Source organism: Cygnus atratus, chromosome 4, assembly GCF_013377495.2.
Source record: "Cygnus atratus isolate AKBS03 ecotype Queensland, Australia chromosome 4, CAtr_DNAZoo_HiC_assembly, whole genome shotgun sequence".
Lineage (NCBI taxonomy): Eukaryota > Metazoa > Chordata > Aves > Anseriformes > Anatidae > Cygnus > Cygnus atratus.
In genome coordinates this window covers 75,476,355-75,497,876 of record NC_066365.1, presented here as the reverse complement: position 1 = coordinate 75,497,876, position 21,522 = coordinate 75,476,355, and the positions used below count along the sequence as shown (strand labels likewise).

General features: G+C 41.6%; 1 protein-coding gene across 2 annotated transcripts in view; it reads right to left on the bottom strand.

Moving 5' to 3' along the window:
* Nucleotides 1-21,522, bottom strand: part of ATRN (attractin) — a 144,803-nt gene that overhangs the window by 20,397 nt on the left and 102,884 nt on the right. For both annotated transcript variants that reach the window (XM_035547379.1, XM_050710518.1), the window contains exons 25-26: nt 20,028-20,089; nt 9,189-9,267 (exon numbers count right to left, since the gene is read on the bottom strand). In XM_035547379.1, the coding sequence (XP_035403272.1) occupies nt 9,189-9,267; nt 20,028-20,089 (141 nt within the window). The remainder of the gene's footprint in view (nt 1-9,188; nt 9,268-20,027; nt 20,090-21,522) is intronic.

Sequence of the window (21,522 nt, the reverse complement as noted above, 5' to 3'; positions counted from 1 at the left end):
CCTGGTGGCAACAGCGGCAGGACAGAGCTGCACTTCTATGCAGTTGGCACCGACAGGTGCTCATGCGTTATTTTGAAGTAATGCTTATTTTAAATACATTATTTTGTATATATCCCATTGTGGGAACCTTTGCTTTATGTTATAGTTCCTTAGTAACCTTGGGGGAAAGGGGAGAAATCAATGGAGTTACCTACAAAATAAAAAGGGGCATCAGGAAAGGCACAAAAGATGTAAGAAATAAATATTCCACGAAGAGGACCACATTGTTTCATAAGTAAGTGATTTAAAGCGTTTAGCTACAATTACATTAACTACCATGTAAGTCAACAAACAAACAATTTTCTTTGATGCTTCCATCATCACTGAAAATTAAGTTTTTAAGCCCCTAGAGCAGTGCACATATTAATGTTTGCTAATTAGTTTTGTAACTGACTTTGCAGGCTACGTTGAAAGAGAGAGGAGGAGAGAATTAATGTTCAAATGCTTCTCAACAGGCATTTCCACACTTCAAAACTCTAACAAACCAGAAAGCAAAGCTGCTGGGAAGTTGCCTCATGCTGAAATAACAGAACATATTTAATCCAGGGCTGATTAAGATAAGGAAGTTATTTATCATAATCATGCCCAGTAGGAGGGCACATTAAAGCTGACCTTTAATAAGAATAAGATACCATTTCTTCTGAAAAGACCAAAAGCATATAGTCCGTGCAGACTGGGATATACACCAACACTAGATAATTACACCATAGCAGAGCACACCTTTGATTGACTAGAGCTCTTCCAGCATAATTACACAACACTGCCTCTCTCCCCGAGTTTTCCAAATCGCTAAATTAGATACCTGTACCACTGATTCCTATCATCAGAGACAGACCTCGGAGTCTGAAATAACAATAGATTCGATATACATACAATTGTTTTGTGGGTTTTTGCTTGTTTTTTAATGATGCTAAGCCCTCCTGAAGCTAGACTATCACACCACCATCCCAAATCCTGTCCACCAGCTTTTTTTAGGACATACTAAAAACAATTCCAGCTTCTTTTTTAAATCTCTAGCAGCACACCTAAGAAGTCTACATGACAAGTGTTGGGCTGGGTGCTGTCATGCGTATGATTGTCACCGTGACACGGTGGCATCCAGCACAGACACATTAAAGCTACAAATCCATCCATAACTGGCCATCTGCAAGTTCAACCGGACACGAGCTCAGTTAGGCACAGAAGTGACAGCAGCACGTTTAAACAAAACCAGACCATCAAATTCCCCCTGAGCTGGAATCTCTTGTCAACATTCATATTTAGGGCTGGTTTTCCTCTTCAGGGCATCCCTTCCCTCTGCTGTAATCTCCTTCAGTCGGTGGCCAAAGACGCACAGATCGCTGCAGAGAGCACTCAGCACTTGTATTTTGGAAAAAGCCTACAGCCTCTGTGAGTTGGTCCCCATTCATAGATTTTAAATTCGGGGGTAGCAGAAAGAGTTACGATTATTTCATCTGACCTCCTGGGTAGTACGAGCCGCCGAATGTCACCACGTGGTTTCCACAACCACAGGATTTGGATTGACCCAGAAAAGATCCTTCCAACAGCACTCGTAGTCTGATTTCAGACAAAACAAATGGCTGGCGTTGCTACTCTTGCCACTAAACCCAGCAGAAAAACAAAGCAGCTTTCAGCTTTTTTATCCCCAGTTGCAGATACTGGGTGTTGTGCCTTTGGCTGATATTTTAGAAGAGCCTCGTCCCGTTGCGATTCTTCCATGATTCTTTTTCACAGACACTCGCATCATCAAATCTCAATATGTTTTCCCTTGGACAGAATGAGTAATTTCTGACACTTTAGTCTCTCACTTATCTTTCAGATAACAAATGAATCTTGCAGTGTTTTTCCAAACCATCTGCAACACCCAGGCTATTGCTGAAACCAGAGTGGACACGCTCCACTAACAACCAGCTACAGAAAATATGAACTGTATGCTCTTAGTTTATTACTTTATAATGCAGGAACTGGGAATTTACACACAGCTGTAAAATCACCACCACCACCATCACTTCAGCCTATTTTCCAGGATACTGATAATCTGGGAAGTAAATCTCCTGCAACTGTTGAAAAAGAGATATTGCATACAGAGTTACATTTGACGCCGTAATACGACAGCCGAGCGTGCTGACCACGCAATCTAGACCTCCGCAGAAGTTATCTGCTTGTCATGATTCCTCACTCCTCCAATCTGTGTTTCATCTACAGCCTCCACCACCGAGTTCATGTGTTATTCCGAGCTGACAGACACTGAACAGCACTGTCGGTGCTATCGAACAAGATGGTCCACAAGTCAAACGGCTGCCGGGAGCTCGATGAATACAGCAGCAAAGCTCATCACCAGCGCATTTTGTTTCTCACATGCCCTACAAAGTGCCTGTGATGGCCCACTGCCCAATGTAGGCATATTTATAGCCTGACCTTTTCATGTTCCAGCACAGGGCTGATATCAGAAAGTCTAGGCAGTGATGAAGATCCTGATTTCCAGTTAGAGTTTGAAAATATTCCAATCCTGAATCCTTTTCTTTGACAAAGGATACCCTAAATCACACTCTACTAGACAAGACATGAGATGAATGAAATGCTAACAGATGAGAGCTGGAAGCAGACTGCAACAGAGGCAGGACAATAAATAACACACAGCGCACATCCTCTGGAAAGTCTTAGCTGTGAAAATGCATACAGAAATCAGTCTGCCTAAATGGCATTCAGTGTTCACAGATGTTACAGCAGAGGATACTAGTGAAAACAGAAGCACTGCTACATTTTGAAGACACTTGGGGTGCAAAAGGTTTCAGGAACGAAGTCAGGAAGAAGGATAATCCCTGCAGTAAATCAATACACGAAACCCATCCTGAATATGTTGGGTAGTGCACACAGAATAAAAACGTTCAGTCCTGGATAGTCTTGGCAAGAAAGGAGGCAAAATGTAGAGCATTTTATGTACGTTTAGGGTAGAATTGGGCTCTAGACAGCTAAATTTAGTTATCTCTGTGTGTACTTGGTGTTGATGCTCCCACCACATCCCAGGGGGGCATGGAGAACTACACAGCTGACCCTCACGCAGACAGCTGCGCTGGGTTGGCCAAGTTGTTCTCCACGCTCCTTTCGCTGGAAATGTTAACAGGAGCTATTTCTTGCCCAAAGTGGAGCAGCAGAAAACAGCCCAAGGGTGAAGAGAATAAGATTTGGCTGCTAAGATGAAACAATAGGCAGAAAATTCAAGACAGCAGATGGGCATGTTACATTTCTAATGCTGCACTCCTACTTCGTGCATTATTCTCTATGAACACCTTGACACATTTAACATGCCATTTTCCAGAGATGCCATTTTCCAGAGACAAACAGAAAGGTATCCTATCCCTATTTCCTAATGTCATTCACTTCATCCTAAGCCTCCTATAAAAGCTGCCTTTTTATTTCCATTCTCCCTCTTTAAGATGACTGAAGATATTTAAACTTGGTGCTCACAGGAGCACAATTTACTATCCCATCTCCTCCCTGCCTGATAAGACACAATTTGTTCCCATTTTTACTTCAGGTCAGGTTTTATACTCTCCAAGACCTGAACTTTTGCTCAGTGCTCCAAACTCATTTTCCCAGACCTATACATTTGCTACGCTATGCTTGCCCACCCAAAAGACCTTTTAGCCGTGAGGTTGAGGAACATCAGCACTGACATGTGCAAGCAGCTGGTCAAAGACGATTAGCTGCAGAAAGAAAAAAAAAAAAAAAAGAAGGATAATCTTATATATTTTATAAGATCCTGTAGCAGATTCTGGATTTGTAGTACATCGCTTTCTCAGGAGGGAATAACGCAAATGTAGTTGCAACCAAATGATGATGATATAAATTTTCCCTGCCCTGTTCCACTAACCTCATAGACAGCTGTATAACTTCTCCCAGCATATCTTCCAAGCAATACTGCAGGACTAATTTTGGCCACTATATCTTTCAAAATACTCTTTTTTTGCCCTATATATATCTTGGATTAAGCTTCAGTTATCTACTTTTCACCCAGCACTACGATAAGAAGTTGGGCACTAGCGATGTTTATATTGGAAGCAGAAGTGATTGATAGTTGGGAATTACCTTCAGATTTCATTATATTCTACTTCCTTTAGGGTTAAGATTAGAGAAGCAGCACAAAATTACTATGGCACAAGCCATGGGAGACGGGTATACATAACTTGACCACTTCTAAAAATATAGTCAAAATTGGAGAACTATTTCCTGCCAGGGCTGCAGTGCACCACGCAGCACATACAGAACAATTGAGCAATCAGAAGCAGCCAGCACGGACTTATGAAGGGCAGGTCCTGCCTGAGTAGCCCGATCCCCTTCTACGACAAGGTGCCCAGCTTAATAAAGAGAGAAAGGCTAAGGATGTTGTCCTTGTGGATTTTAATAAAGCATTTGACGCCGTTTCCCACTGTGTTGTCCTGCATGGGGCTTGGACGGATGTGCTGTTTGCTGGGTGAAACACTGGCTGGTTGAAGCACTGGCTGGCTGGCCAGGCTCAAAGAGTCACAGAAATTGGGATTCAGTCCAGCTGAGGGCTGGTCACCAGCAGCATTTTCAGGGCTCAGTCTTGGGGACAGTTTTGTTTCACGTTTCTATCAATGATCTGGATGAGAGAATCGAGTGCACCCTTACCGAGTTCTCAGAAGATATGAAGTTGGCCAGGAGTGTAGATCTGCTTGAGAGTATGAAGGGTCTGCAGAGGGTTCTGGAGAGGATTCATAGGTGGGCTGAGTCCAAGTGCACAACATTCAGCTTGGGTCCTAACCACCCCATGCAGCAGTATAGGCTCAGGGAAGAGTGGCTGGAAAGTTGCCTGGGAGAAAAGGACCTGGGGGTGCTGGATGAGAGCTGGTAACACATGAGAGCTGGCTGAACATGAGCCAGCAGTGTGCCCAGGTGGACAAGAAGGCCAACGACATCCTGGTTTCTATCAGAAACAGCGTGGTCAGCAGGACTGGGGAAGTGCTTGTCCCCTTCCCCTTGTACATGGCACTCGTGAGACCACACCTCGAGTACCATGGTTCAGTTTTGGGCCCCGCTGAATTGCTCAACTGTGTGGAGAGAAGAGCAATGAAGCTTGTGAAGGAATCAGAAAACAGGACACACGAGGCTCAGCTGGGAGAATTGGGGCTGTTTAGTCTGGAGAAGAGAAAACTGAGAAGAGACCTCACTGCTCTCTACAACAACCTGAAAAGAGGTTGCAGCAACGAGGGTGTTGGTCTCTTTTCTCAGGTGACAAGTAATCGGACACAAAGAAACTCCCTCAAGTTGCACCAGGGGAGGTTTAGATTGGACATGACACAGAATTTTTTCATGGGGAGGGCGATCAAGCATTGGAATGGGCTGCCCAGGGAAGTGGTGGAGTGCCCAGCCCTGGAGGCATTCAAGAGATGGGTGGATGTGGCACTCAGGGACATCTATTAGAGATAGGATGCAGTAGGTCAGGCTGATAGTTGGACTTGGTGATCTTGAAGCTCTTTTCCAACGAAAATGAGTCTACGAGTCTATATATATTAAGAGAAAATTTAGAATACCTTGTCTGAATTGGGTGTCCTGTCACTGCTGCTTAATCACCTTTCCCTTTGACCAGCCTCTAAATAGTAGCATAGCAGGAGGTGGTGGAAGAGGTGGTCTCCAGCTGTGTCAGCACTTTATGCAGGGAGGAAAAAAAAAGTAATTAAACAAAATGAGTCCCTGAATCTCTACGCAGGAGCTGGGGGAGCGAAGTCCCTCCCACTGTACGAGAAGAGTAAGTTCAAGACCACCTGACAAAACTGAACAGGTGGAAGTCTATGGTGCCCGATGCCATGCATCCCAGGGTCCTGAGGGAACTGGTTGATGTAGTCGCCAAGCCACACTCCATCATACTTGAAAAGTTCTGGAAGTCAGGTAAAGTCCCTGGTGACTGGAAAAAGGGAAACATCACTCCCGTTTTTAAAAAGGGTAGAAAGGAGGACCCAGCGAACTACAGACTGGTGAGCCTCACCTCTGTGTCCGGAAAGATCATGAAACAGATCCTCCTGGAAGCAATGTCAAGGCACGTGCAAGGGAAGGAAGTGATCCGAGAGTTTCACCAAGGGCAAATCGTGCCTGACCAATCTGGTGGCCTTCTGTGATGGAGTGACCGCATCAGTTGACGAGGGAGCTGTGGTCAATGGCTCTATGTCCAGGTGGAGACAGGTGATGAGTGGTGTCCCTCGGGGTCCATCTTGGGACAGACTGCTTAATATCTTTATCAATGACATAGACAACGTGATCAAGTGCACCCTCACCAAGTTTGCAGATGACAGCAAGCTGAGTGGTGCAGTTGATACACCAGAAGGAAGGGATGCCATCCAAAGGGACCTGGAGAAGCTTGAGAAGTGGGTCTATATGAACTGAATGAGGTTCAACAAGTGCCAGGTGCTGCATGAGCATTGGGGCAATCACAGACGAGAGTACAGACTGGGAGAAGAACTCACTGAGAGAAGGATTATCAGAGGGCTGGAGCACCTCTCCTAGGAAGAAAGGCTGAGAGAGCTCAGGATGTTCAGCCTGGAGAAGGCTCCAACGAGATCTCACTGCAGCCTTTCAGTACTTGAAGGGGCTTATAAAAGAGATGAAGAGCAACTTTTTACACAGGCATAGAGTGATAGGACAAGAGAGAATGGTTTTAAACTAAAAGAGGACAGAATTAGGTTAGATATAAATCAGAAATTCTTTACTATGAGGGTGGTGAGGCCCTGCCCAGGCCACCTTGAGGAGCTGTGGCTGCCCCATCCCTGGCAGTGCCCAAGGCAGCGGTCCCTGCCCATAGCAGGGGGTTGGACCTGGATGGTCTTTAAGGTCCCTTCCAACCCAAGCCATTCAGATGATTCTATGAAAATTTGTTTCCCCCATGCCAGTCTGCAAACTCTGTATCCCAAGGTTCCTGTAAGGGTAAACAGAACAAGGAAAGCAGGCACTTCCAAATGAAGGAGAAATGGCAAACCTAAAAATCACATGCTTCAAGACCATCCTTAGAACAGAGTGGCAAACTTGTGTACACTTAAAACTTGCAGTGTAGCTAACTGCTGTTAATTGTTATTTTAACTACTAATGTTTAAAGGGAGCTTTGATAGGATTTATTGAGAGTCTGTGTTAAAAGAACCCTGTGAGCTATAAAATCGTCTTAGATACTACCAAAAAGTCAAAGATCTTTTTCATTTCTGGAGGCAGTCTTTATTATTTTCTTTAATTGATGGCATGGTAAAAATTTAAAAGTTTCCTCAAGTTTACAACTACTTCCAACAACAGAGGAATGCAATAAGGGAGACCTATGAACTGCAAGATAGATTGACTGGATTCCAGACAGGAATCTGCCAGGAAAAGAACGTACTGGTGAGCTGCCTCTCAAATAGCCACACATGCAAACCGAGTTTAAATAAACTAGAACATGCCAGTACCCTGTTAGCACTCCAGATTTTTTTCTTAAAAGACGTATCAGACTCGAAGTAATTTATAGAGAAATTTTTTATTTAGGCCACTGTTAAAATATCTTAACCGAGCTCAAAAGCACAGTATTTATTTCTCAATCTATTTTTCTCACGCATTCCTTGATAACATTTAACCTCGGGAGCCAGCAGAAAACATTATGCTGACTCCATCTTACTTTCTTGCCAAGAGTGAGAAAGAAAATAATAGCCATGGTAGTCAAAATTTATCTACCTTCAGAGAATACAAAAAGCCTCGAAGACTTAGATTATTTCCAAGATGAAGGGTTATCTGTTTGAAAACACTGGTTAGATTATGCATTCTAGTTCACTAGGAAGAGCAAAATTATCTGAAGCAGAAAGAGCAAGAAGGGGAGAAGAGTTATCAGACATCATCCTGCTTTCTTACAAGAAATAAGATCCACAGATTGAGTTATTTTATGCTATTCCCACTACTGCATTGGAAAGTAAAACCAGATACAGATTTTTGAAGATATGCAAGAAACGGGCACTTGCACAGGACTTCATTTCTGTAGAAATTAATCCCCAGAATCTTCTTGATCAACTACTACGTACGAACAAAACGCCCTTGAATAAAACAGTTGTACATGTGGGTGCTTACAGCTGCCAAGAGCTTCATCCCAGCAGATCGGCTGGGAGGTAAAATTATGGCAATGGGAAGATTATACTCCTTGCTTTTGGATTTTGGGGTATGTTGTGTTTCTCCCCTTGGGAAAGATAACTCATCTTGGGTGATAAGATACAGACAACTATGTTTAGAAATTGCACATGGAGTCACTTGAATGAAGTCTGGCTACTCTCATTTTGCATACAAGAAAACAGCACAAGGCAAAGCTAAAAATAATCCCAGCCACGCTCAGCCCAGCCTAACCTTGGCTTTATTTGCACATGATACAGGGCTCTGCCTTACATGGCTTTAGTGCCTGCCACAGCATGAAAACCCCAGGAATGTGGTACGGTCATCTGCCTTGCAGCACACAGGACTTGCTTCTCTACAAACATGGCTCGCTCTACTATTCATTTCTGAATTTGTGCTTAAAAAATGAGAAAGAAGGACACATTCTTTACGTTACTGAGCCACAACTTGTTGGCTGTCCTATCTTGATCCCCCTAAGAGCTCAGGGTGTGATGTGCAATGACAGCTGAGAAGGAAAAATGGTGGTGAAAAAAAATCACCAAATACACCAGGAATGATCAAGGAAGAACAATATTTGGGGGGGTTATAGCATGAATTTTTTATACGCTGCAAACACAAGAAAGTTAGGAAGCTGGTCCACAGCTAGGTGAAAAGAAGAATGCGTGAGCTAATATGGTTAGCACTGCAACAGGTATTTCTTTTTTGAAAACAGATCTAAATAATGAGTCTCCTAATTCGCTGTGGTTTTGTATTTATACTGTCTAGAACCTGAGTTCTGGGAACACAGGGTATTCACCCCTACTTTTTGTGCTTCATAGAAGTTGCACCATCAGGAAATAGAATCATTTGTCACTGAAACTGTAATAGAAAGTACACTATTATCAATGCCTAAACAGAAGCATTTATAGATTAGTGGAGCTTATCCTTAACTGAAGGTTAATACTATGCATATACAAAAAAATACAAGAGAACTATAAAAAAGCCATTTAAGAGATAGCATTCGAATTTGTCATTTTAACCTCTCTTCTTCGTGATGCCCAGCAACTTTGTTTAATCTTCCAAACCACAGCTGCCACCAGGAGCAAAGACAGGAAGCAACTGTAAAGGAGAAAAGAAAATAAATATCTTATTGTCCTTGTTCGTAACATAACGGCAGCTGCAAAACTAGCAAATCAAAAAACTAGACTAAAAGTTCACATAATACTTAGAAGTACTTTGATGAAAGATAATACGGCAGTGCAAAATGCTTTGCACAGTTCAGTGCTCATGACACCTAGTGAGGAATGATGTACATCTATTTTTAGAGAAACATTGATCCAAAGTTACCTATTCGACCTCCTTATACGACATCCACCAATTTTCACTAGGGAATCAGAACAGTAAGGCAGGAAGATTTAATCGTTTCGGAAGAGCCAGTATTTACTATCTTTGGCAATATGTAAAGTGAGAGGATAACCCAACAAAAGAAAAGCCTTGAAAGAGGCAGAGAAAATTGATTTTTTTTTCATTTCAAAATTACAAAAATAAGATAAGGTGTATAGTAGTTGGATTCTTTTTAACTGGTTCTTGCAGAACTATAGGCATTTCTTGATTTCCCCAAATCTATATTGCTTTGCTTAAATCTAAAGAGGAACAAAAGGATGAATAGGTTTATCAACTTCTAGGGAAAATGCAAAAAAAGCAGATTTAACAAAAAGCAGTTATCATAATAATAAAAACCTGCTATTGACAATTATGATCTTATCGGACTGAATACTTAACAAGCAACTTCAAGGCACACAGGCTAAGATTAAAATTTATCCTTTTGTATGACTGTACCCCAGCAAAAGCCTCTCTTCTCAAGTACCACACTGATGGGGAAGAGAAAAAGTCTCCAGAAGTCTCTTCCTCATGCTCTTTATGTGTACTTGAGAGTGTGCTTATAGGAAGATTAACCCGAACAGATGATTTATTTCTTCAAGTGCACCATTTACGCCAGCTGGAGTGCTCTGAGTGTCTGAAGGGGGATTTCTGTTGACCAGGAACCGCTGTGCGTCTTGGCGAGGTTCAGTTCTCACCCTTCTGGGGCTCCCAACGGAGACCATTGACACACAAGAAGGGCTGCTGCAGCCAAAAGACCACTCAATGCTCCCTGCCTTCAACAAAAAACAAAGCTCTGCTTCCAAGCATCCATCCAGTTCGCAGATCTCCAAGCCTCCTATTTCCGAACAACACTGCGGCTTCCAGCACGCTCTCCCATACCCATGTACCACAACCCCAGTGACCTCCTCTGGATGTGCCCCTGATTGAAATACCACAACCGATGATATTGTGTCCCACCATTTCCATTTTCACCCCTTCTTAAGTGTTTGCCTTAGATGAGCTACAAGGAACTGCACGCCTCGTCCTTCGAGCAACCAGGAGTCCCACTCTCCGATGGCCAATTCTTTAGCAGAGAGCAGTGCAAAGGCTTGGCAGCGTTATTAATCACTAAAAAAGGACAGACAGCAAGAGCTGTTCCCTGAGATGAGAAAGGAGGGCCTGTTCCTGATTACATATCATTATCCGTAGCCTATATATTATGAAAACTGCATGTGATCAGGCACCGAGCGCTCACGGGGCAGCCAGTAGGCACCGTGCTTTTATTTTTCAGGCTTAGATATATACAGAGGTACGTCTTCCTATCATATACTATATGAAACTAAAAAAATTGGCACCTGTGTGACTTCAGCATTAAAATGTCTGCACAGCTTCTAAAGACTCCTGCGGTGCCTATTTCTTCATAAATTTAAGCAGGATCATGGAGAGATTAGTTTGGCCTTTTTCATTTCGAGATACATATTCCAAATCACTTCCCTCACACTTTATCTAAATATTAAAATCTGACATTTGTTCACTGTAAAAGCATGGTCATTTTTCTGCAAATACAAACAGTTTAGACAAGCACTTGCAATGACTATTTTATTTTCCCTTTTGAGAGGTACTGGATTACTGTCGAGCTTTGTAGTAAAGAACAATGTGCCATCCACTAAAGCACACACATTAAATCTTCAATTGCTATTTCGGTAAAGAAGCAAACATGCATTACTGATGATTAAGGATGTCATACCTTCAGCTTTCCTTTTCTTTCCTGAAGCTCCCTACTGCTGCATTAAATGCAAGAGCAGACTGTCTGCGCCACCAGGAAATAGTATTTCTCTCCCGGACAAGGTCACACTTAGACTAGATGGATTTCCACTCATACCACACTTCAACAGGCAGAAGTGAATGATGGGCTAACAAAAATTTTGAGTACCCACATTTGTCTTGGGACTCCTGTTAGCTCCCCACAGCATGAACGCCACCGCACTGACTCAATGGCTTTGGTAAGCTTTTCTCTTCTTATAAACTCCCTTTTCCACACAGGGACTTACTCTTTCTGAGGTAAAACATTTGCTTTATCTCTGAGGCCCAAAGCCAGTGCTCCCCGCAGAACAAAAATCCCAAATGCATCCAAGCCAAGCTAGCACAGCTAGGACCACAAGCTAAACCTTTCGTCTTTTGTCTGTTTTGTTTGCAGAAAAAATTTAGCATCAGCGTGCAAGGGAAGGGGGGAGATAAAACAAAATCTTCAAGGCAGCAGGGAAAAGTGTCCTGGCTGCATGTTTAATCTGACCACAAAAATGTTAATATTCAAGCACCTGCAGGAGCCCCATGACAGGCTGCCAACACGACACCGAAGGGCAACGCCTGCCAGGCGATGGCACTTGCATCATGACTCGAGCAACAATTTCATCTCAGGGTAAAACGTTTTAGATGCAGCTTACAGGCAACAGCTACCACCATGGCGTATCCCGTTTTTACCTCCTCGCTACCTCTTTATTTAAGGAAATTAGATGGAAGTCCAAAGGGCAGAGGGAAAGAGCCAGATGCTTTGCCAGTCCAGCAGCACTGTGCTATAAAGACCCGTTTCAGCCAGATTTACCTTCAGGAGGAGTTTCTCAGGAGGCTGAGCATACAAATAAACCCAGGCTGTTGTGTGCCACGCACAGTCAGCACAGTGAATGAGATCTCCACCGTTCTGTGGGTGGCTGCTACAAGATGTATGGGCTCCATTCCCTTCCATCTATCAGACTAATAACAGGCACACCAAACTGAAGATACACTTCAAAACCTACTGAACTCCCATGAGGACGGCTCTTCTTTAGGAGAAATGTGACCTCGGCAAGCTGCAAACACACAACTCTCTCCGTATTAATTTATTCCCTTGGAGAAAAAAGCCAGAAAGTGGAGAATTCAGAGGATTGTCTTTATCCTCATATTAAATTTCCTTTAGGAAATGTGCATTTCATGCGATTGTACATGCCAGAGTCTTTCACTGGTTTGCCACTTGCCTTGCTTCTGGCATCCCAGCCAAGACCTTCTGAAGAAAGCACAGAGAGAAATTAACAATTAAAGACCAATAAACACTCCTTCTAAAATGCTCACCACAGTGGCCTGTATTTCAGAGGAACTGCACCATGCATCTTTGTACTGTCACAAGGAGGCAGCAAATACCCACAAAAGCCATAAAAACACTACGGAAATATATTTCCCCCCTTGCACAACCTCCCCTTGGCAACACTCGGGGAGAAATAAAGCGCAGCGCCTGCTCGCCGCACTGCACTACATCATCTGCTGGAAGGACCCCAGGGGTAGAGTCAAGTCAAGATCTATCTGCTGCCTTTTCTCAGCCTAAACCATCCTGAAAGAAGTTTAAAAGACCTGTCCTCTTGTCAGTAGCTTGAAACCAGCTTTTTTCCAGACCTTCTCTCTGAAGGCAACTGTGTAAATATGGAAGGAGTGGACGGAAACAGCTGGGTGGAACGAGAGCTGCATTGGAAAACGATTTGGAGTGGAAGCCTACAGTTGGCAGTCCCAGTCCAATGCCATGCTCTGCCCTGCTTTCTCTTGAACAGCCTCAACGCTCTCTCTACCAGCTATGAATATAGATCTGTTTAAAAATGGCTTTAAAATAAACCTTGCTGCAGGACTTGCTTTACCTTCTTCTGTTTCTTTCTTCTCCAAAAATAACTGCCTACCAAGAGCCTCCTTCATCCCTGAAATCCACTGTTCATTCAAGTCTTCTCCCTACATCTCCTCCCATCTCAAACAACGCTTTTGTATCGTTTCTCCTCATCCGTGGCTCTGAAAAAAAAAGGTAAAGGGGACAGAAATGTTCTTGGGCTCATAAAATCCCAGTGCAGTCTGTAGGCATCTCTACAAATGTCAGGTAAGAGGCCAAGCAGCATATTCAGCAACCTAAAAAGATGACACCAAAAAACTCCGATGTGAAACCAGATTGGAAGGAAAAGGAGCCATCTAGAGACATCTAAGACTCTTGGAGATCTTTTTTTCATCTCAGGGAAATTTGAAAATCATATGGGCTGAAATTTGAAATCATATGGGTTGGATTCAGCCAAATTCAGCTTTCATTGGCCTACAGAGCTATAAATATCCCTTATGTAGCATAAACACTGCAATCTAGGGAGAAATTACATTAGCATTTTATGGAGAGTTTTCAATTTGATAAATAGCTTATTAATTTAATAAATAATTAAGAATTACTTAAGTATAATAAATGAGTGATGGTTGTAAGTAATCTCCCGTCAGTTGGCCTCAACAAATGCATTAATCGTTCGCTGGTAAGCCTCCCGCACTCTTTACACCACAGGTTATTTCCACCCTGATACAAAAATGTGAACTTAACTACCTTGTCTGGTTTTATACCTCATTCTTAAGCTCCTTTCCTTAGCAGAAAAGATATTTTCTCCACTCCCGGTACCCGTAAAACTCTCCAAACAAGCACACTTGTATTTTTAAATGGCTGGAAAAACTTCATCAGCACTGTGAAATGATGCATTCTCACTAAGAGAGAAGAAAATCCATCTGGCATATTAGGGCCCAATTATTAAACTCTCCTACAATGTTTATCAACATCAGAGCTACTAGTAAAAATGGCAGTTTTAAATGCCAAAATATACAGCAGCTCGAATACTAATATGCTTTAACATATATAGGTCGGCTAATAATTTCAGAAAGCACTGCAGTGATTACTAGAAACACATCCCAAATTATTTTGATAAATTGGAAGCTATTTAAGTGCTATCCAAAAGAAACTTTTAATGTGCTGGAGAGTTGTAGGACACATTTTCAACTACTCAACGCATTAAAGCTCAGAATAACTGGAGCAAACACAAAATGCTGAAGGAATTGACCATATAATGATGCTAGGCAAGACCAGCCTGGCTGAATGCCTCTTATTACTGCACACACAGGGTTTGCGCCGATGGCCTCTGCCAAGCAGCTATCTGCAGCCAACAGCAAACCAACAGACCTGATCTAGGGACTAACGACATTACCCTTCTGCTGAAGACAGCACCAAGGTTTAACAAGCCACAACCCACCTTATTTATTTGCGGCAGGTGATATTTTTTCTTTCATGTCTATTTTTTTTTAATCTACTTATTCTCTAGCACAACCAACTTGACACCCTATAAAAACCATGGCAGCTACCACTGTCATGGGATCAGTTTAACTACAGTTTTGAGGTCTTACTGGAAAGCAAGTATCAATATATGCCTGATTTTTCTTTTTTATTGAGCTTCTTAGGGTTCAGATTTGCAAGCCCTTCCATGCTTTTTTCACTAAGGGCATACTCTTAATTAAAGGAAAAAAGTCATCGTGCAAGTCTAAAAGCTGGAGTTTCAAGTAAACACACCAAAAATCCTGAGGGCCATGATGAAATTGGAGTGGAAAATAATGTTTTCTTGACCCTTATTTTGAAGTTTTTCTCCTTGTACTAATTTCAGGTATGAGAACAACCTAATCTGAAGGCAGGGACGTCCGAGCAGGTTGTAGGTACAAGAGGGACCAGGGCCCAAGCACGGCATTGGCCCTATAGACTCCTTCCAGTCTCAGTTCCCCAATTCTATAGTCAACTGACCTGGTCATCTCCTTCGCTCAACTCATGGGAAATAGCCAAATGAATGACTGCTGAGAGCTGTGTGCCTCACTCTGAAGTAGACACCGATGTCTGGTAGCCGTTCTTTGGTGTCTATCACCTGCACTGACTGGAGTAAGAGCTTGGACACAACACAAACACAAATCTAAATTAAGTCCTAAAACTATAAGCTAAACCCCACTGAATCAACAGGTTTAAAACCCAGAGTGCTTATATCACACCCCAAATCACTACGTGTCACCACAGGAGGCTGTAGAGGCCAAAAGCGTAAATAGGCCCTATAATAATGGGAGTAATAAATGGAGGAGAGACCTGATGGCCCCTCTGCTGATCTGGGTGTGACCCTGGCAGAGAACTAACTAAAGAGAGATGAAAAAAACAGGGAAAGAAGAAAGTTATGAAAGGAAAATTGTTAACTTTCCTCATCTTGTTAGAAATAATTTTCAGATATTCCCAATCTTTTCCTTTTCCTTACATGAAATAAAAGGTGATTCAGACTGTATTTTAGGCACTTTCTGCTGCAGAAATAAACTATTTAATAAGCAAAAAGAGTAAATAAAATATCTGCAGCATGACTCCAGGTTTGAGTTATTGCAACAGGCCATTCCTGCTTATTAAAAACACTGGGGAAATGTTTACAGCTGGAAAAAATGATATACAGCACCTTAACCTACCTGCGTGACTGCCATATGGAGACAAATACTGCTCCCTCTGAAGTTTTTCTGACCAAGAAAACTTCAAAGTCCAATTATTCACACCGAAGTAAAATTATACAATTTGATATTCAGACATCGGTACAGGCCACAAGTGTTCATGTCATGCTGTGACACCGTGAAAACACAGAACTTGGAACTTCTTTCTTCCATTTGTGAAAGAGATCCTTATCTCTAACTCGTTGTAAGACTACAAAAGGACTGGAGGGAGGCAGCAGTGAGCACCCCAAGAAGGATGTTTCAAGCATAAATATGAAAGGACAGAGCAGACAAGAAAAAGGGTGAACTGTGCACGAGGACACAGAGCAGAAACACAATACAGAACATTGATCATAAATCAATGTAACAAAGCCCACTGTGAGATCTTATGGAAGGGTAAGGTGATTACAATTCACAAAACCCCACAGAAAATCAATTATACCCTCTCATGCTCTCACAACCAGAACAGCCAGATGCATGTGGCCTGCTGATCTGGCCAACATCACTTATGTCCCACACAGAGGACAGGGGATGCTGGCTGTCGGGTCCTTGCTGTTTCTCCTGGCGTCTTTCCTGGAGACAGCAAGCCTGGTTCGCAGGTCTTTTACACCATGTAGGGCTCAACTGCTTCTTTGGCAGGGCTGTTTGGCCTTGAAGTTTTGCTTACTTCACTCTTCAGACCTTTTAGGCAAGTTGGTGAATGCCTCTGTCTCCTTGCTTTGAGTTTCTCAGGGCTGCTACACTAATAATACCCCTGGTTTTGGAGCACAGGGTCTCCTCCTGACAAGTTGTCTGTGATGCACATGCGTGATCCTCAGCTGCTTTACAACCAAATCTGTCACCAGTTAGAACAGAAGCTAAGCCGTGCTTTTTACTCCTGTCTGCTTTTTCTTCTGGTGCTTACACATACTCTCCATCCTGAGTTCATTCAAATCAATCTTAAATATTTATCCGATAAGTCTCTACAAAACTGGCCAACAAAGCAGAGAAGCACAGAAAAAAATCAGAAGCAGTTTTTTAAAATAGAAAACCAGAAAGAAAGAAAAAGGATCACTGGTCAGCAATATGACTTTAGAAGGCCACTGATATTCTGACGTCTTTTGTACACAAAAGCACACTGGTGAAAAATACACTGGTGAAAAATCCGTATTATAGATTGGTGTGATGGCATACAGGGATTTTTGGAAGTTGAAGAAGCACTGATACTAACACAAGCATTTACTAGAGACCGTCAAAATAGCTCAAACTTTCTGTTGAAATAAAGCAGTAGGAATTTTATAACAAAGAGCTGTATTATGGAAAGCAGAGAGAAGGAAACAGAAAAAAACACCGTTTGCTTGCAATTCATTTAGATTTACAAAGGTCAACCACGGTTATAATATCATTTCTCCTACAGCTCCAATTATAATACAATATTAATGACCCTGCAACTTCACTGCTCTACCCAACCTTTATCCACTGACATTTTCTTCGCTTAAAATAAGAAATTATTGTGTTGCAAAACAAAATAATGGCAATATTCAGCCATAGAGCTGAACACTGACTCCAGAAGGAGCCCCACAAGTGTACCAGCACCTCTAAACGTGATGCACGCCCCCCTCTGACCCAGAGCAGCACAGCTCTTAAAAGGAAATCGAATCCAGCAGTCACATTTTGTCCTGCTCCACGCTGACTTTTAAATGATGCCATTTAAAAGCATTGCCAGGTTCCTGGCTGCTCTGTAACTTTGAGAGCCACACAGCAAGTCAGGGTTCTGCAAGACCCTGTGATACTCCATAAATTAAGCAGCACTGGAGATAAGCAATGTAGCTTGCACTCCAGTGCCTACTGGAAGGACTTGCATGGCCTAAATCATCACAAATGTCAGCAAACAGAGAATCTAAAACTCCCGTTTCCCTGCATGGCTCCCCATGCACCTCAAGGCACAGCTGTTTCTTCTGGTAGCACAGCAGAAGAGCGTGTTTAGGATGGGGTTACAACAAAGCATCTAGGGTGGCTTCTGTGAGATGGAAAATGTGCCACATCAGCAGCAGCGCACGAAAATTTACATAAATGTTACTTGCAGAAAATTTACATAAATGTTACTTGCAGAATGGCAAAATGAGGCAGTACTCTTAAACATGATAACAAAGCCATTCTAAACATTCATTTAACAGAACAAAGTCTGGTTTTGTGTCCATGGCATCCAGAGAAGCAGTATGTATCCCAGTTTCCAGATTAGAGGTGATCTGTATCTCAAAGGTGGTTTTACCAACGGTCTTTAGGCTTTGCGAAAAGCATTTTCATTGCCTCTACTCAGCGTGCGAATTTTCAGCCACCTCTATCTCATTAGCATCACAGGGGGCTATCCGGTATTACTTATTTATACTTTAACTTGGATTCAACTGTGATTATGAAATGTACCCTAGAGCATTAAAAATACAAGAGTTTCAATCATTTCCCCTCCAAACAGCAGAGATGAATCATGCTGTCCTACTACACCAGTTATTCAGCAAGTTAGAGTGAATGTAAAATGAAATACAGGGGGAGGAACTTAAGTGTAGTTACAATTGAAGAATCAAAGACTTTCTAATGTATTACAAATGTGTGGTTGGAAAAGACCAGTAAACTGTCTTCTCCCTAATACACACATTCTTACTCCTCTGGGACGTGAAGATGTTAGCTAAGTAACACTGCAACATTACTTGTCAAGGAGATCCATGTGATAGCAGTGGAAGAGGGAAGGAAAAATCACTGCTGACTATCTGCAGTTTACCTAACTTCTGTATTTTCAACTGCATGTGCTCACTGAGATATTTAACACGTGTATCTTCTACTTCAAACTGTGGTTCTCTTCTAACAATAGAACCGGAGGAATTGTTCACAGTGAAGACCTTCAAACTCCCATAAGCAGGTGGACCTGGGTCTATAAAGAACTAATGACTAGTTTGTAAAGCACGGATCAATCATGTGCCATTAAAAAGGAACTGAACAACCAACTGCTTAGCTATTAGTTCTCCTTGTAAGTAATTACACTGCCACAAAGATTTTTAGGAGAGACCTTGACTGCAACGGATTCAGCAGAACAAGCCCTTAAGTCTGATCCAGGAGTAAACATTTATTGCATATCAATGCAAGCAAGGTGGCAGCTCAAACCCCGTGTTTACCTGGGATTGTATTAAAAGCACACTCCACGCTGTAAAAACTGCATACTAGAAGAAAACATTTGATACAAACTACTTGTCTGAAGGACCCATCTGGAGCTCCTTGCTTTAATTAAATTTAGCATGGAATCTAAAGCAAGATATTATTCACATCGCTCACTTCAAAATAGGCACGATATTGCCTAGTTCAAAACAGTTTGTAAGATCTAGACTAAATAGACATGTCTATCTCTCCTGTGGGAGTCCTCCTTATTGATCAATTATTGTTTTTATACTTGCGGAGCAATAATTGCTTTATATTTCCGGAGTAGTAACAGTTCCTAAAATAGAGACTAACACATCAGATTATGAAACCTAAAGGGATGGCTTGCTGTGCTTCAGGGGACATTTAACCTCTTTGTTAGGGATATACTGTTTGGGAGGATGGAAGAGGAAACAAGGACTAAAATTACTTCTGCGGGTTTCACTCCTACAGAATCATCAATTTACTTCACACTGAGAAATGAACTTTACCAAGCGGTTCATGAGTGACAGAAGGGTGTTTGGCTTCAACTGTGTTAAAATTATGTCAAGCTAAATACAAGCATACTTCTCCGAGTTCAGTTTGAAATCAAAAGGTGCTACCTGTAGAGTCTGAAATTAGTCCACGTCTAACTTTTTGCAAAATCGCTTCTTTAATTTATATGTTGTGCCTGACGATGTGTGAATATCTACAATTTCTCTAAATCACTTTGGATTCGTATGATGTAGGGACTTAAAAGGTGTCCTTACACCATATTGAAAATAGCTTCTGCAATTCAGAAAGCCTCCCACCTTCCTCTAACCTCCCCTTCTTTACAAGCACAAGACAAGATCCATCTGTAAAGATGGGCAGACAATTTTCTGAACATAATTCCTAATTAAATGCTTTAAACATAGCAGGAATTTCCATTTTCTAGGCTGTCATGTAAGCAGGATGTTTAATTAAAAAAAGAAAAACAACAAAAAAACACTATACTGAAAAACAAAAACCAAAGATCTTTCCTGAAAAGGAAACATTTAGGTGTCTTAAACGAAAAGTACCTGAAAAATGTCACAAAGAACTGTACCAGGTCCATAAAGTTGCTGTGTTGTGAGAATGCAATCTGCAAAAGAAAAGCAAATGCTTTCTATTAGTTACTGAAAAGTAAACATATTTAACATGTACTTCTGCTAGGATAAAAAATTACAATGAAATATGTTCTTTACTTAGGTTAATTAACATTTTGAACACTGTTTTGAACAAGCACTGAAATATTCTGAGGGAAAAGAAAGCAAATTACTACTTCACATTATTTTAAATCATATACACCCGCCCCAAAAATAAAACCACCACCTAAACAAATAACATCTCTCTCCCCCAGCAACGTTCAATGAATAGTCTTCAGTGCATGTTAACCACCTTGGAGAAAACACCAGTCCAAAAAAATTACAACATGAAAGTTTTAAAGAGCTAAAATAGAACATTTGTATTTGTTGTATCCACAGCAATCCAAAGCACAGCATTATAAAGTTCAAAATTCATGCCCCTATACCCAAACCGATATTCTTACACCAAAATCTCCTTGAATAAATAACTTACACCCAGAGCAGCAAAAACGCATGAAATACAGAAGATAATAGATACTGTGAAAACAGCTATGGCATTCATCTTAACTCACTTCCCTGCAATCCACTCAAACTGCAAAGAAAAGTGAAAAACAACTGAGTATTTTGGACAAAAAACAGAGGGAAGAAGCGAACAGGAAATTGGGAGGTGGTTAGAGGCAAAAGGAAAGATTAGGGAGCCTGGTTAAAAATAACAAAGCAGAGGGGAGACAAGCCAACAGAAAGGCAACTTCTGCAATATTAGGAATCAGAAGGTCTTTCCAGGTACCTCCTATTTCCTCTGCCTATCAATCTCAGCACCACAACAGGAAATTAACTCTTTCATGAAGTATCTGAATTTATTTCAAACCCAAACTGAAATCTGCATTTCAGTTACAAAAGCTTTTAATGGATAGTAAATTCACTTAAGGCATCTTTTTTTTTTCTTTCTTAATAAACTGCATGATATGGTATTATTAGCATAAATCTCTCCTCCCAGCAATAGTCACCTTCTAAAAATCATGAATATACGCAAAACGAGTTATTGCTTGGATTTCTGTTGCTCAATAACACCTTCTATTATCATGTTTGCTTCAAATACCCATTGCTTCTTGGTACAGAAGCTGACCAAAATCATTTTCTCATAAATATACTGAAATACTCTGAAGTTCAAAGCTCCTTTAAAGTGTATAACTTCAGTTCTGCTGGAAAGCTAACTTAAAACCTGCAGACCAGATGCTTGTGATCTCAATACTACTGCCTACAAAAGGCAAGAAAACAGTTTGTTGCCTTTTTTTTTTTTCTTATAAAGTGCTTCCAATACTTTCCGATTAGAAAAAGGAAGGTGAGCATGATTTCACTCTTTATGTTAACAGCTGAGTATGGTAACCGAGGTGGTTTTGTGTTTGCATAACTATTCTGGCATTTCTTCAAGGCAAAGATATTTCTTACT